We start from the raw sequence: 17107 nt of genomic DNA, 5'->3' as shown, positions 1-17107 counted from the left end.
TATGCATGCACACACACACACATACACACACACACCCCCCACATCTTCTTTTTCCATACATCTATTGATGGGCACTAAGGTTGCTTCCATATCTTGGCTGTTTAAAATAATGCTGCAATGAACATCGGGGTGCATATATCTTTCTAATTAATGTTTTTGTTTTCTTCATGTAAATCCCCAGGCTAGGTCATGTGGTAGTTCTATTTTTAATTTTTGCGGGGACTCACCATACTGTTTTCCATAGTGGCTACATTAATTTACATTCTCACCAGAGTGCACAAGGGTTCCCTTTTCTCCACACCCTTGCCAACACTTATTTGTTGTCTTTTTTGGTAATAACCATTCTGACAGGTGTGAGGTGTTACCTCATTGTGGTCTTGATTTCCATTTCTCTGATGATTAGTGATGTTGAACATCGTTTTGTGTGCCTGTTGTCCATCTGTATGTCTTCTTTGGGAAAATGCCTATTCAGGTATCTGCCCTTTTTTTAATCAGGTTGTTTGTTTTTCTGCTTTGTGAGTTCTTTGCATAATTTGTATATTAACCCCTTTCCAGATATACTGTTTGCAAATATCTTCTCCCTTTCAGTAGGTGGCCTTTTAATTTTGTTGATAGTTTCCTTTGCTGGGCAAAAGCTTTTTAGTGTGATTAGGTCCCATTTGTTTATTTTTGTTTTTGTCTCCCTTGCCTGAGAAGACATATCCAAAAAAAAGAAAAAAAAAGATTAAAATTAATGTCAGAAAGCTTACTGCTTATATTTTCTTCTAGAAGTTTTATGGTTCCAGGTCTTATATTTAAATCTTTCTTTTGTGTTTCTTGCCTAGAGAAGTTCCTTTAGCAGTTGTTGTAGAGCTGGTTTGGTGGTGCTGAACTCTCTCAGCTTTTGCTTGTCTCTAAAGGTTTTAATTTCTCCATCAAATCTGAATGAGATCCTTGCTGGGTAGAGTAATCTTGGTTGCAGGTTTTTCTCCTTCATCACTTTAAATATGTCCCCCCAGTCCCTTCTGGCTTGCAGAGTTTCTGCTGAAACATCAGCTGTTAACCTTATGGGGATTCCCTTGTGTGTTATTTGTTGTTTTTCCCTTGCTGCTTTTAATATGTTTTCTTTGTATTTAATTTTTGACAGTTTGATTAATATGTGTCTTGGCGTATTTCTCCTTGGATTTATCCTGTATGGGACTCTCTGTGCTTCCTGGACTTGATTAACTATTTCCTTTCCCATATTAGGGAAGTTTTCAACTATAATCTCTTCAAATATTTTCTCATTCCCTTTCTTTTTCTCTTCTTCTTCTGGAACCCCTATAATTCGAATGTTGGTGCGTTTAATGTTGTCCCAGAGGTCTCTGAGACTGTCCTCAGTTCTTTTCATTCTTTTTTCTTTATTCTGCTCTGCATTAGTTATTTCCACTATTTTATCTTCCGGGTCACTTATCCGTTCTTCTGCCTCAGTTATTCTGCTATTGATCCCATCTAGAGTACTTTTAATTTCATTTATTGTGTTGTTCATCGTTGCTTGTTTCATCTTTAGTTCTTCTAGGTCCTTGTTAACTGATTCTTGCATTTTGTCCATTCTATTGTCCATTCTATCTCCAAGATTTCGGATCAACCTTACTATCATTATTCTGAATTCTTTTTCAGGTAGACTGCCTATTTCCTCTTCATTTGTTAGGTCTGATGGGTTTTTATCTTGCTCCTTCATCTGCGGTGTGTTTTTCTGTCTTTTCATTTTGCTTATCTTACTATGTTTGGGGTCTCCTTTTTTGCAGGCTGAAGGTTCGTAGTTCCTGTTGTTTTTTGTGTCTGTCCCCAGTGGCTAAGGTTGGTTCAGTGGGTTGTGTAGGCTTCCTGGTGGAGGGTAGTAGTGCCTGTGTTCTGGTGGATGAGGCTAGATCTTGTCTTTCTGGTGGGCAGGTCCACGTCTGGTGGTGTGTTTTGGGGTGTCTGTAGACTTATTATGATTTTGGGCCGCCTCTCTGCTAATGGGTGGGGTTGTGTTCCTGTCTTGCTAGTTGTTTGGCATAGGATGTCCAGCACTGTAGCTTGCTGGTCGTTGAGTGAAGCTGGGTGCTGGCGTTGAGATGGAGATCTCTCGGAAATTTTTGCTGTTTGATATTATGTGCAGCTGGAAGGTCTCTTGTGGATCAGTGTCCTGAAGTTGGCTCTCCCACCTCAGAGGCACAGCACTGACTCCTGGCTGCAGCACCAAGAGCCTTTCATCCACAGGGCTCCTTAATTTGGGATGATTGGTTGTCTATTCAGGTATTCCACAGATGCAGGGTATATCAAGTTGATTGTGGAGCTTTAATCCGCTGCTTCTGAGGCTGCTGGGAGAGATTTCCCTTTCTCTTCTTTGTTCTCACAGCTCCCAGGGGCTCAGCTTTGGATTTAGCCCCGCCTGTGCGTGTAGGTCACCGGAGGGCGTCTGTTCTTTGCTCAGACAGGACGGGGTCAAAGGAGCCGCTGATTCGGAGGCTCTGGCTCACTCAGGCCCGGGGGTAGGGAGGGGCACGGAGTGCGGGGGCGGGCCCGCGGCGGCAGAGGCCGGCGAGACGTTGCAGCCTGAGGCGCGCCTGTGCGTTCTCCCGGGGGAGCCGTCCCTGGATCCCGGGACCCCGGCAGTGGCGGGCTGCACAGGCTCCCCGGAAGGGCGTGTGGCTAGTGACCTGCGCTCGCACACAGGCCTCCCGGTGGCGGCAGCAGCGGCCCTAGCGTCTCATGTCTGTCTCTGGGCTCCGCACTTTTAGCCGCGGCTCGCGCCCGTCCCTGGAGCTCTCTCAAGCAGCGTTCTTAATCCCCTCTCCTCGTGCACCAGGAAACAAAGAGGGACGTAAAAGTCTCTTGCCTCTTCGGCAGTTCCAGACTTCTCCCCGGACTCTCTCCCGGCCAGCCGCGGTGCACTAACGCCCTGCAGGCTGTGTTCACGCCGCCAACCTCAGTCCTCTCCCGGCGCTCCGACAAAAGCCGGAGCCTCAGCTCCCAGTCCCGCCCGCCCCGGCAGGCGAGCAGACAAGCCTCTCGGCTGGCGAGTTCCGGTCGGCCCGATCCTCTGCGCTGGAATCTGCCCGCTTTGCCCTCCGCACCCCTGTTGCTGTGCTCTCCTCCGCGGCTCCCAAGCTCCCCCACTCCGCCTCCCGAAGCCTCCACCCGCGAAGGGGCTTCCTAGTGTGTGGACACTTTTCCTCCTTCACAGCTCTCTCCCGCTGGTGCAGGACCCGTCCCTATCCTTTTGTCTCTGTTTAGTTTTTTCTTTTGCCCTACCCAGGTACGTGGGGGGTTTCTTGCCTTTTGGGAGGTCTGAGGTCTTCTGCCAGCGTTCAGTAGATGCTCTGTAGGAGTTGTTCCACGCGTAGATGTATTTCTGGTGTATCTGTGGGGAGGAACGTGATCTCCGCGTCTTACTCTTCCGCCATCTTCCTTCTCATCCTCTAGTATTTCTTTTCTGTGATGAAAATACACCTACAGTCGTTTCTCTGCTGCATTTTCACGTTTGTGCTATGCTTTATTACGGGTGTTATTACTCTCTGCACCTGTAGTCATTCTTTTCCCAGGACATCTGGCCATGCTGTGCACAGACCTAGGACTTTTGTTAGCCAACATTTGAAACCTTTCCTTTAGTTGTTCTAATTCGTTGTCACAAAATGGGAAGTGGTTTTTAATAGTTCCTCCCCCCTGAATCGGCCGATGAGTTAAATAATATATTTGCTGTTTAAAATTCACACTATTGATTCAAAGAAAACATTTGTAGTAAGTTTTGGAATACTTATCAAAAAGGCTTTCCACTTGTATTTGAAAGTAATTTCTTATGATAAGTTAGTAAGTGTTAAATCTAAATCATGGGCATATGGGAGTCATCATTTACTCATATCTGTCTTAATAATTTTTAAAAGTAATTTCTCAGGGTTCCTCCTAGATTTAAACTACTTGAATGGACCTTGATAACACTGTGCCTTTAAGAATGTATAACCCAGCCACTTTTTCTGCTTTTGGTTTTTTGTTTTGGGTTTTTTTTTGCCCTAGAAGGTTTTAGAACTTGACTTATTGGTGTTGCGTATTAATTTGGATTTTGCGAACTATAGAATTCCTCTGAAATATGAGCAGCCTCTCATAAGAGGTAAATATCATGCCAATAAAATATGCATTAGTCCTGTACCGTAGCACTGGCATTTTTAAAGTTTCAAAATGACCCCAATAGTATTTCATTATTTTTACCCTGCCCCTTTCTGAAAGGATTTGAGGTAATCACAGTGATGGGCGTTTAATAAAAAAGACATAGAAAGTCAGAGATGATGTATTACTAGGTAATATTAGATAACAGACTTCACCCTGGGTTTCCCTATATCAGTAGCAAAAAAAAAAGTAATAAATAGGGCAGGACCAAAGCAACCAACCTGATGAGTGATAATGTTTACTTCCGTTTTTTTAAATGTGGAGGAAGTGTCTATTCATCAAGAGACCATGTGTTTTCTGGCTTTCGAATATCAAAACAACTTCTCAAAGTAATTCAAGACTAAATTGATTCTAGACATATATATAGGATTATTTATGCAGTTAAAAATTCTTATTTTTTAAAGAATTGAATTCAAAAGTTATTTGTTGGTTTAGGTCACTTTACTTTTTTCAGGAAAAATGACTTATGTTTGGTGTGGATTCTACTCATTATAACACTTACCTACAAGAAATAGCTTTTAAATTCTAAACCAAGATTGGAACGCAGCCATCACTTTTGAGAGCGGTGGGACTCAGCTTAAGTCAATGTTAGGGATTTCCCACCTCCCAGGTCACACAGAGGCTCTTATGTGTATCCCAGGGTGGCCATGGAGGCCTTTTCTTGGCTTCAGTCCACATTGGTCTTGACTCACAGGCCCGGTACCCAAGCCTCTGCTTGTTTGACAGACTTCACCTGGAGGTCTTGCTGTGGCCCAGTTCCACAGGCCCAGAGACCAGCCTCCCTGTGTGGGGACACTGTGAACCATTGCCCTCTGAGGGCCTGCTGCACCTGAGGGGCTGCTCAGCTTCTACTGTTCCCGGGAGTGTTTCCCTCAGCTCCTCCTCTGTCTAGGCAGCTCTCCTTTCCTCTCTCCCTGCAGCTTCTCCGCTTCACCATTGCTCTTGACCATCTTCCACAAAGCCACGTGCCTTTCTCCCTCACCCCTACTCCCCTGGGACAGCACTACAGTGTCCCATTGTCCTCTGAGTGTTCTTAGAGCAAGGATGGAAATACCAAGCAAGGCCAGAATACATGTTAAGAGCTCAGTCGTTATCTCACCCTACTGAAATGTATGAAAAACACTTCCTTCAGCATGAGGAAAGTATTAGGCACGAGTGCGTGGTAATCTACCAGTTAGTGATTATCAGCCTTGGATAAAGGTGTAAGATATCATGGATGTTATTGTGTATGTACAGAGGATAAAAAAATAGGAGATTCCAAACATTAAAAGAAGATGAAGGGATGGTAAAATGTTGTTTATATGCTGCTAATGATGTACTAATGCGAAATTTGGTAATTAATTACTTCAAATGAGTTATTTTTTTACCTAGGAAGTTTTGACTTTATTAGCTCTTTGATGTATTGATGTATTAAATTATAATTATATTAATTTGAATTTCTTTAATATTTCATTTAACATCAGGAATTGGTCTCAACCAGAGAAATTTCCGATCAATACATGAAACATGAAACTAAAAATGAGCTTGTTTGAATTATAATCATGAATTTGATACATGTTATTTTCTTAAAAATGAGATCAAAATTAAATGCATTCTAAGATAGAGGACAAATAAATATTCAGATAAAAGGGTCTTTAGTGTCCAAGTTATGCTAACCATCCTTAGCAGTTACTCTCAGTTTTAAAGACAAAAATAACCAGAGATGGGGTTAGAGCCCTGCACCAAGGAATTCAGCTGTGCCTATGTGGCTAATGGTATTCTAGAATCAAATTTAGTAAGACTAAGAGGGAGTGAGAGCATTTTCTGCTACTTTTTCACACTTATTTCTTTACATTTGGGCAGATCATCCTGAGAGCTGATTATAATTAATCAATTAAATTAGAAATAAAATGGCATATGTTTTTTGGCAATCACTACATCTAGAATTAGTGTAAAGGAAAGATTAATACTCATTTCAGGAAATCTCAGACATTTAGTTTACTCGCTAACAAATACAGCTGGCTTTTGCATTCTAGTAACTAAAAAGAAAAATTGTGTTTCCATCCTCAAAAACACTTTTCTTCATCCACACTCTTATTTATCATATCCAAATTTAAAATTTCCTTTTTATTCCCTTTGAGTCTGGATCTAACCCCAAAAGGGAGCTGTCTTCAGAATGCATACTTTCCAAGGGTAGAGGGTTCATGGTAACTGTAGATTAAAAATTGTCTGTGTCAGAAATGCAGAGTATAAAATTTACTTTGTGAAGGAAAACACATTTCTTTTCTAAAACGTTGATGAATGTTAACTATTAGTTTTATATAGTGCGTTTACAAGCAGATTCTTAAGTGCTAATTAAGGCTCTTCTATTGTTTGATAGTATCAGTTGGTTTTCAGTAATGTTTGGTTTATCACTAAAAATTGCTGCAATGCCAGGGTTCTTCAGGAATTAGGAAGGGCTTTTTGTTTTGTTTTAATTATTTCTATTTTAAATGTTAAGAAAGGGAAAAGATTCTGGTGATATTTTTTTCTAAGAATATTCTTATCAATATTTTGAACGCTTACTAGATTTCTAAATGTTTGGCTGTTTGAGTTTAGGGTCCTAGATTAAAAAAAAAACTAATGGGCTTCCCTGATGGCGCAGTGGTTGAGAGTCCGCCTGCCGATTCAGGGGACACGGGTTCGTGCCCTGGTCTGGGAGGATCCCACATGCCATGGAGCGGCTAGGCCCGTGAGCCATGGCCACTGAGCCTGCGCGTCTGGAGCCTGTGCTCCACAACAGGAGAGGCCACAACAGTGAGAGGCCCACGTACCGCAAAAAAAAATAATAATAAAAAAATAAAAAACGAATACCTTTCCTCTTCTGAAAATAAGGATATTTTTTGTATATTTGATTAGAAATTGAATACACACATGTACACACACGTGTATGTGAGAGAGAGAGCTGGAGAGAGACGGGAAGAGAGATGGGGGAAGCGGGGAAAGATTAACTTTGAATCACATGCCATTTATAGACACATATATATCTTTACTCCTGTAGGCTGGACTGTTACGCAGTTGTCAATGGATAGGTCATTCAAAGGTCAGGAAGTCTGACCTATGCCTACATATCAACCTCGATTGGAGGTTGATATGTAGGCACCCCCTGTGTAGCATGTAGTAAAACTCCAAGCTTCCAGAAGGAAAGCAGGTGTTTGGCATAAACCATATTGTTTGCATAAACAGTTTAGGCACCGTGAGCCACTCTTATCAGTTAGCTTGGTGGGAACGTTCTCAAAATTCAAGTTCCCAGATGCCAGCCAAGGGCTAACCTTGCAAACAACACATTTTAAGGATAACAGTTTCCAGGCCTGCTACGTTAACTCTTTTCTGCACAACTTTAAAGAGGAAAAAAAAAAAGATTAGGTAGTTTTAACCTTTATTTAGGAGTACTGATTTATTTACTTCTGCCATTCCAATAATTAACATGAGCCGTCTATACAAGGTGAGACATTTTTAGCTTGAGATAGATGTTTAATGCCCTGTCCCTTTTGTTGGTAGTATCTAGTGGGTAGAAGCCACATTATGGTTGTCCTAAAGTATTCTCCAGCAATAAAATCACTTTTTCTACCCAGATGTTGCTGCCATGATATTTTGATGATATTACTGTAAGAGTTTGGAGGCCTCATATTTTTTGGTAGTTTATTTGCCAATTTTTATTTCATGCTATTTTAATAGCTTTCTGGAAAAAAATATGAGGATAGTAAATTTATTGTTCGTGTTTCACCCTGGAAGTGAGTTACAACTTGTAAGTAAAATCTTTCTAGTCCCTAATGCATAACTTCAATATTACTTGAGCTGTAGTGTTGATATTTTTATGTCGTTTATTAATCTTGCATTTTAGAGACTGGAAAATGATTGTATGAACACACAGTCCTAGAACTGGAAGAGCCCTTAACAAGCCATCCAACTGCACTCCTCTCATTGGGTTGGGGCAGAACTAAGCGAGCCAGGACAGATGGTGCAAAAACACTCCGGAAGTGAGTGCTCCACACAGTTCTCAAGAGCCCAATTTGGAGTATAATTAAGCTAACTATCCCAAAGCTCTTCCTAAATCACCTGGTTTCTTCTGGTCTTTGCAGATTTAAAGAACAGTTTAAATTTTTTTTCATTAAAACAACGGCTGAATCACCCTGTGGCCTTTTCTTTTCCAGATTGAACCATTCTACTAGCTTCAATCTTTTCTCAGAGAAGTTGCAGCAATAATTTCACTTTTTTTTTTTTTTTTTTTAAAGAATAATGCTAGCTTAGTCTCAACCAGGCATTCTTTTTTTTGGCTGCAGTATGCGGCATGTCAGATCTTAGTTCCCAGACCAGGGATCGAACCTGCACTCCCTACAGTGGAAGTGCAGAGTCTTAGCCACTGGACCACCAGGGAAGTCCCTATTTTTTTAAAATTTATTTATTTACTTATTTTTGGCTGTGTTGAGTCATCGTTGCTGTGCACAGGCTTTCTCTAGTTGCAGCGAGCGGGGGCTACTCTTCATGGGGTGCGTGGGCTTCTCATCGCGATGGTTTCTCTTGTTGGGAGCACGGGCTCTAGGCATGTGGGCTCAGTAGTTGTGGTTCATGGGCTCTAGGAGACAGGCTTAGTAGTTGTGGTGCATGGGCTTAGTTGCTCCATGGCATGTGGGGTCTTCCCAGACCAGGGCTCGAACCCGTGTCCGCTGCATTGGCAGGCAGATTCTTAACCGCTGCGCCACCAGGGAAGTCCCTAACCAGGCATTCTTAACCTAAGGATCTGTGAACTTGGATGAGAAGAAAAAAGTACATATTATTTTCAGTAACCTCAGTCAGAAATTTAGCACTTTCCTCTGTTACTATATCACAAATATTTTTTAAAATTTGAATAATTGTATTTCAATGTAATTATTTCCTTTATAATCCTATGTATTTTACTTTATGCATTTTGAGAAGGGGTTATTAGGGCTCACTAAAGTAAGGGTCCATGGCAAAAAAAAAAGAAAAGAAAAAAAGGTTACACTCTGTGACCAGCGCACTTGTATAACCTTTAAATGAGAATTCTCCCGATTGTTTTGTTTTCTTCTTTTCCTTTTTGGAGATAACAGTGACTAGTAATGTACTTCATGTAATGTACTATTGTGCCTTTAGGTTTATGTACAAGTTAATAAAGAAGCAGCAGACGATAAAAGTGTAGCAAAATCAGCACATGAGTTCTTCCAGAGATTGGAACTGGGCGACACGCAAGCACTTGCACTCTGGCAGAAATTTCGGGACTTGAGCATAGAAGAGTACATTCGGATTTACAAGGTGCCCGCCCACTCTCCTGCTCTCCTGTCATGTGGAGCTGCTCTTGACGGGTACTCCTGGGTAGGAGGGTTGCTTCTGAAGTTCATGTTTTAAGAACAGATTTGTCATTTGTCACTGAGTTGATAATTGGGACTCAGATATTGTTCTTTGGGCTGAAAGTTAGAGCTACAAAATAAAGCCTGTGAACTTCACAGGCTGAATGTGAAGTGACATCCTAATACTTCATTTCAGTTTGGCTTTTCTCTTCTCTCTTCTATCATTCCTTTTTCTTAATCATTTTTTCTTCTTTTGCTTCCTTAGGCATATATGTGATGGCTATAAATTCGTTTGTCTAAGAACATGTTGGGGGTGGGAGAAATACAACAGTGAATAAAAGAGATATAAGTTCTTTTCTCATGGACTTTACACTCCAGCATGGATACAGTAGATTAAACAAATTCGAGGCAGTGCAAATTCAACAAGAATATATACAGTCTGTTAGGTGGTGATGATGTATGGAGAAAAGTGAAGCAGGGGAGGGGGGGATCAGGGGTGCTGTCTGAAGAAAGTTTCAGCAAAGATCCCACATGGCTGGAGTAAGGAAGCAAGATGAAGAAAAGTGAGAGAGGGGTTGGAGAGGTTGGAGAGTGGGGTGGGATGTAGGACATTTTCCAGGACTGTCCAGTCTAGCTTCCTGCTGCAGTGGAAACGTTCTGGATCTTTGCTGTCCAATATGGTAGCCTCTAGCCACATGTGGCCGGTGAGCACTTGAAGTGTGAGTAGCGTAACTGAGAAAGTAAATCTTCAATTTTCCTTAATTTGAATTTGAATAGCCATATGTGTCCAGCAACTCCCACGTTGGACAGCACAGTACTGCTGTGAGGGCTTGACCGTGCGGGGAACCGTTAGGAAGGTTTGAGTCACGGAGTGACTTGATTTCATTCTTATTTTCCCCATCTGTCTGACAGACTGTAGAACATCCTATCTTGTCTTAGGGTAAGACACATGCGTAACTTTTTTTTCTTTTGTTTCCAAATCCTTTTAGCGTCTAGGAGTACACTTTGATGAATATTCAGGAGAATCATTTTATCGTGAAAAGTCTCAAGAAGTCTTAAAGTTGCTGGACAGTAAGGGACTCCTACAGAAAACAATGTATGACCAGGTTACTATTCTTCAGAAAGTTATTCATTCTGCTTTGAAGTTGGTATTGACGTTTTCTCTCAGTAAGGAGAGCAGAATGTCGTGTGCAGCCTTCCTGGCATTTTTTTACAGTGCTTTTTGCTCTTCAGAGTACTTTCCCACATGCTGTCTCTTGCTGCCATAGCAAAATCCTGGTAAGCTTGGGAGAAAGAATATTATCTTGTTACATATGAGGAAACAAGCACAGAAAGTATAAGTGACCTGCCTAAGGTCACACCAGCTGATAATGGTATAACTGGAAAAGGGAAATAGAACGCTTTGTACTCAACCCTGCCTTTTTAAAAAGATTCCATCCTGTTCCAAAAGGATTTAAAGCAATTTATAAAAACAGGTATACTGAGTTCGATGGGTAGTGGGAGCGGAGAGCAGCCCCCAGAGAGCCCCGAGCAGCCTCACCGCCGCCGCCGGCCTGGTTGCCATCACAGCCCGGGAGGAGCCGCAGCCGTGAGCAGCGAGGCCGACACCCAGAAGCCGCCCTCAGCGCTGCCGACACCGAGCCCGGCACGACGGGCTGCGGCGCAGGAGGCGGCGGCCCCGGCAGTCTCGCATCGGCGGCACCTGCCGCCGGGGACAAGAAGGTCATCGCAGCGAAGGTTCTGGGAACATAAAATGGTTCAGTGTAAGAAACGGATATGGCTTCAGCAACAGGAACGACACCAAGGAAGATGAAGGTGTACACCGGACTGCCGTAAAGAAGAACCCGAGAAGTGCCTTCGCGGCGTAGGAGACGGAGAGACTGCGGGGCTCCATGTCGCTGAAGGAGAAGAGGGTGCGGGCAGCAGACGTTGCAGGCCCTGGGGGGTCCAGCGCAAGGCGGTACACGTGCACCAGCCCGTAACCATCACAGCCGCTCTTCGCGTCACAGGGGGCCTCCATGCAACCTCCAGCAGAATTACCGGGACAGCGAGAGAGGGGAAAAGACGAAGGGATTCGAGAGTGCCCCCGAAGGCCGGGCCCGACAGCAGCGGCCCTACCGCAGGCGCCGGCGCCCGCCTTACTGCGTGCGGAGACCCTATGGACGTCAACCACAGAGTTCCACCCTCCTGTGCGGGGAGAGGTGATGGAGGGTGCTGACAACCAGGGTGCAGGAGAACAAGATAGACCAGTGAGACAGAATATGTATCGGGGTTATAGACCACCGTTCCGCAGGGGCCCTCCTCGCCAAAGACGGCGCAGAGAGGACGGCAGTGAAGAAGATAAGGAAAATCAAGGAGATAGGAGACCCAAGGTCAGCAGCCCCCTCAATGTTGGTACCGCCGCAACTTCAGTTACAGACGCAGACGCCCAGAAAACCCTAAACCCAAGATGGCGAAGAGACACAAGCAGCCGATCCACCAGCTGAGAATGCGTCCGCTCCCGAGGCTGAGCAGGGCGGGCCTGAGTAAATGCCGGCTTACCATCTCTACCGTCATCCGGTTTAGTCGTGCAACAAGAAGAAATGAATATGAAATTCCAGCAATAAGAAATGAACAAAAGATAGGAGATGAAGACCTTAAGTGCTTGCTTTTTGACTGTTGACCAGATAACTAGAACTATCTGCATTATCTATGCAGCATGGGGTTTTTATTATTTTTACCTAAAGACGCCCCTTTTTGGTAATGACAAACGTGTTTTAAAAAAAAAAACAAAACTGGATTTTCTCAATACACCTTTAAAGGATTTTAAATTGTTTCATATCTGGTCGAGTTGAGATTTTTAAGAACCTCATTTAATTTATAATAGAAGTTTACAGCTTGATTTTTTCAAAAAGTCAACAAACTGCAAGCACCTGTTAATAAAGGTCTTAAATAATTTAAAAAAAAAAAAAAAAGGTATACTACAACCCCAAGGTTTTGAAAGAGTAAAATGAGGAAATCAAGAAGCAGGGCAGAAAAAAATAGGACGTCAGGGATGATATTAGTACATCATGTAACACACACTGGGATTCTGCTTCTTTGCTTAAGGTAGATTTCTAATTTAGCTTTGAGCTTCCTGTCAGCCGAACAGAAATGGCACCATTCATAGGCGCCCAGCCATGTGTAACACAGAAGCAAACCAGTTGCTTAGAAGTGCCATTTTTCCAGATGGCCAGCAAACACATGAAAAGATTCTCAGCATCACTAATTATTAGAGAAATGCAAATCGAAAGTACAACGACATATCACCTGACACCGGTCAGAATGACCATCATCAAAAAATCTACAAACAATGTTGGAGAGGGTGTGGAGAAAGGGGAACCCTCATAAACTGTTGGTGGGAATGTAAATTGATACAGCCAGTATGGAAAACAGTATGGAGGTTCCTTAAAAAACTAAAAATAGAGCTACCATATGATCCAGCAATCCCACTACTGGGCATATACCCAGACAAAACTATAATTCAAAAAAAAAACACATGCACCCCAATGTTCATAGCAGCACAATTTACAGTAGCCAGGACATGGAAGCAACCTAAATGTCCATAGAGGAATGGATAAAGAAGACATGGTACATATATACAATGGAATATTACTCAGCCATAAAAAGGAATGAAGTGGGGTCATTTGTAGAGATGTGGACAGACCTAGGGAGTGTCATACAGAGTGAAGTAAGTCAGAAAGAGAAAAGCAAATATCGTATAATAATGTATATATGTGGAATCTAGAAAAATGGTATAGATGATCTTATTTGCAAAGTATAAATAGAGACACAGACATAGAGAACAAATGTATGGATACCAAGGTGGGAAGAGGTGGGGAGGGAGGAATTGGGGGACTGAGATTGACACATATACATTATTGATGCTATGTATAAAGTAGACAACTGATGGGAACGTACTGTATAGCACAGGGAACTCCTACCTAATGCACTGTGGTAACCTAAATGGGAGGGAAGTCCAAAAGGGAGGGGATATCTGCATGTGTATGGCTGATTCATTCTGTTGTGCAGTGGAGGCTAACACAACATTGTAAAGCAGCCATATTCCAATAAAAATTAATTTTTAAAGAAGTGCCATTTTTCATAGTAACAAAGAGCTCGTCATCCTTATAAGAAAGACATGGAGAATGTGGCTCACAACATCCTCAGTGATGTCCTTAAGGACAATTTTTAGATCGCCATATACAGATTCTAATTTTTGATCGGGCAGGAAAGACAGTAACAAAATTCTGTGGTTTTATTACTCAAGGGTACTTTCTTGCATGTTAAAAATTAGCCCAATATTGAGTGTTACAGTAACTTGGATTAGAAGAAGAACATGATGTTTCATGGTTAAACTGAAGTTGAAATCTCATTTTTCAACTAGTTACGTTAAAGACTTTAAGTACTTCATCCAGAGTACAGAATTTAAAATGATAAGTAAATATTAATTACAAAATACCTACTCTTAATAGGTTCATTCAAGGTCAGATTCCTTCTTATTCTTCATTGTTGGTTACACCACTTATTGCTCCTTAAGTAATAAAAATAGCTCTGGTTTGCCAAAGATAATATTACAGATATTATACTCTTAACGGTTTTAATTCATTATGTTGTTTCAGAGTTACCTTTTTGCATTTCTAGAAAAGGCACAGCTGTAGTGGATCTGTCAGGAAGTGGTGACCCCTCCTCGATTTGTACTGTAATGCGAAGCGATGGGACGTCTCTCTATGCAACCAGGTTTGTGTCTTGTGTGAACCTCATCATTAGAATGCATGACTTCACATTCTTTGTTCTAGGATTAATGCTAAGACAATCATTTTATTCTCAAAACTGTTACCAAATCCTGATTTCTAAAATCTTTTGTTCTCATTACTGAAAATATTTTTATTGGATTTCTGTTTATGGCCATTTATAGTTTCTGGAATGGTTTAATATCATCGGAAAAGAAACTGAAAAAGTGATTACAGTTAAACGTCATAGGATTTCCACAGGTGAATACATTGTTCTACAAACTATAAAATTGAAGTACCTCCTAGCCAACTATAAATATTTTATAATTGCATATTGACAGAAAATGTATACTAAACGGTGCTCATGTTGGCTCAGTGGTATCCTCACTCGGTCAAGATCATCTTATGTGCATATAAGTACCAGTCCTCATTCAGACTGTGGTAAAATAGACCGAGCGAGAAGTAGGCCGTGCCGCTTATATTTTTTCATTTGTCTCCATGACCAACCCCTGTGGAAAGGAGCAGCCTCTGTTAATCAGTAAGAACTGGGTTTATCAAGCACACTTATTTCTGGGGCAAAGCTAATAGGAAGGAGAAGACAGGACCATAAAAAAAGCCACACAGGCAAACACGGCCATACTCAAGCACTGCTAGCAAAAGTTTCTAGTGTCTCCCGGGCTAGAATTTTATGTTGGATCACAAACCACTTTTGTAGCATAGTTAATGATATTTTGTTGTTGTTGTTAACTACCATCATTTTTTTCCAAACAACTTTAAACAACCATCTGCCTCTCTTACTGTCTCTTAGAAAAATCATTCTTATTTTCTGTTACTTTTTGGCATTTCTTTTTATCAATTCCATACAATTGGAGTTAGGAAATGAGAAGACCCTGTATATCTAAGAGGTACATTTCTTTTTCTAGATACAAAAAAATATACAGTAGAAAATTTTGTGCCAGCTAATTATTGCTGGACAGATTAAATAAGCCTTTGAGTAGTGGTTATAAGAAATGTGTTTACTCATGTAAGCAACAGGGAATTAAATTCATTATCTTGTAATAAACTGTAGTGGAATATAATCTGCAAAAATACTGAATCACTGAAACTAACACAATATTGTAAGTCAGCTATACTCAAATTTAAAAAAAGAAAGAAATGTGTTCAGAAGAGAGGCTCCATGTCATAAAGACTCTATAACTATCCTTATCTGCTGTCTTTTGGGGGGCTATCATTAGGTCCAGATTTTTCTGTTTATTTTCCTTAATACCTATACTTTCCCTTTTTTCTTTGGGAGAATCATCTTTGTGCCACTTGTTGAAATGTTTGATTTTTCACCTTGCTCTAACTGTACTTGTTTCTGTCCTTTCAATGGGTTCCTTATAGAATACAGCTATGTGTGTGGTTGTAAATTAAGGGAGTTGTTATAACAGACAAAGAAGAATGCAGGAGGATACTGACAAGAGCACAGGGTGAGACTGGAGACCTGCATTTTTGTTCTGAGACCATGACCATCACTTAACCTCTCTGGGCCATGGTTCCCTACTTTGTGAAAAGAGAGACCTGAACTAAATGACCTGGCATTTCTTCTGGCTTTTTTTTTTTTTTTTTAATGTTTATTTTTGGCTGTGTTGGGTCTTCATTGCTGTGCGCGGGCTTTCTCTAGTTGCGGCGAGCCGGCACTACTCTTCGTTGTGGTGTGTGGGCTTCTCATTGCGGTGGCTTCTCTTGTTGCGGAGCACGGGCTCGAGGCACGCAGGGTTCAGTAGTTGTGGCACACGAGCTCAGTAGTTGTGGCTTACAGGCTCTAGAGCCAGGCTCAGTAGTTGTGGGGCACGGGCTTAGTTGCTCCGAGGCATGTGGGATCTTCCCGGGCCAGGGCTCGAATCCGTATCCCCTGCATTGGCAGGTGGATTCTTAACCACTGTACCACCAGGGAAGCCCTCTCCGGCTTTCAAATTCAGGTTCTACAAACTCAGCCTAGGACTTTTTCTTATATTCATCTCTTTTTCTTTGGATTAAAAAGTTTTTCTTTGTTTTGTGCTTGGCTCAAATCAAAAAATATAATGGGGTGTATATTTGTGACTTCGTTTTGGGGATAATCTATATCAGTGTTTTACAACCTTTTTTTTAATTATAACCCTTCTCAGGAACCTTTTTAGCCATATTTTTTTATACTTGCCCATCCTCATGAAATTTTAACACCACAGATGTATCTGTATGTATTGTATGCATATATGTGCTTTATACATAAATAGAGTAAGATTTTTTTGTCCCTCACGAGACAGTTTTTGCCTCCATTCAGAACACATGCTCTGGGGACTTCTCTGGCGGTCCAGGGGTTAAGACTCCACGCTTACAATGCAGGGGGCACTTGCTCTGTTATATCTGGATCCTGAAGTAGGTACCAATGACATTTTGATGATCCCCAACATTTCAAAAGATCTAGGAACTTTAAAAATCCTCAGAATCCTCCCAGTGTCATGTATTGTTAAGCAAAAATAGCTTTAATTTTTTTCTTGCAGTTTTATTGAGATATAATTGGCATACAGCACTGTGTAAGGTGTATAATGATTTGACTTACATACGTCACGAAATGATTATCACAATAAGTTTAGTGAACATCCATCGTTTCATATAGATAACAAAACTAAAGAAATAGAAAAAAAATTTTCTTGTGATGAGAACTCTTAGGGTTTACTCTCTTAACATTAACTTTCATATATAACATACAGCAGTGTTAATTCTATTTATCATTTTGTACTTTACATCCCTAGTACTTATTTATCTTATAACTGGGAGTTTGTACCTTTTGACCACCTTCATCCAATTCCCCCTCTTTCTGTCCCTTGCCTCTGAAATTCTACA

The 17107-nt window shown here is 41.5% G+C and overlaps 1 protein-coding gene and 1 pseudogene across 3 annotated transcripts in view; both read left to right on the top strand.

The window, feature by feature from the left end:
• RARS2 (arginyl-tRNA synthetase 2, mitochondrial) overlaps positions 1 to 17107 on the top strand; it is a 118043-nt gene that overhangs the window by 60676 nt on the left and 40260 nt on the right. For all 3 annotated transcript variants that reach the window (XM_060283882.1, XM_060283884.1, XM_030859465.2), the window contains exons 9-11: positions 9298 to 9456; positions 10481 to 10587; positions 14154 to 14249. In XM_060283882.1, coding sequence (XP_060139865.1) covers positions 9298 to 9456; positions 10481 to 10587; positions 14154 to 14249 — 362 coding nt within the window. The remainder of the gene's footprint in view (positions 1 to 9297; positions 9457 to 10480; positions 10588 to 14153; positions 14250 to 17107) is intronic.
• LOC115854718 (Y-box-binding protein 1 pseudogene) lies at positions 10673 to 14115 on the top strand (annotated as a pseudogene).

The sequence above is a fragment of the Globicephala melas genome, chromosome 14, assembly GCF_963455315.2.
Source record: "Globicephala melas chromosome 14, mGloMel1.2, whole genome shotgun sequence".
Taxonomy (NCBI): domain Eukaryota; kingdom Metazoa; phylum Chordata; class Mammalia; order Artiodactyla; family Delphinidae; genus Globicephala; species Globicephala melas.
The sequence above is the reverse complement of the archived record's forward strand: the minus strand, read 5'-3'. Positions and strand labels throughout refer to the sequence as shown.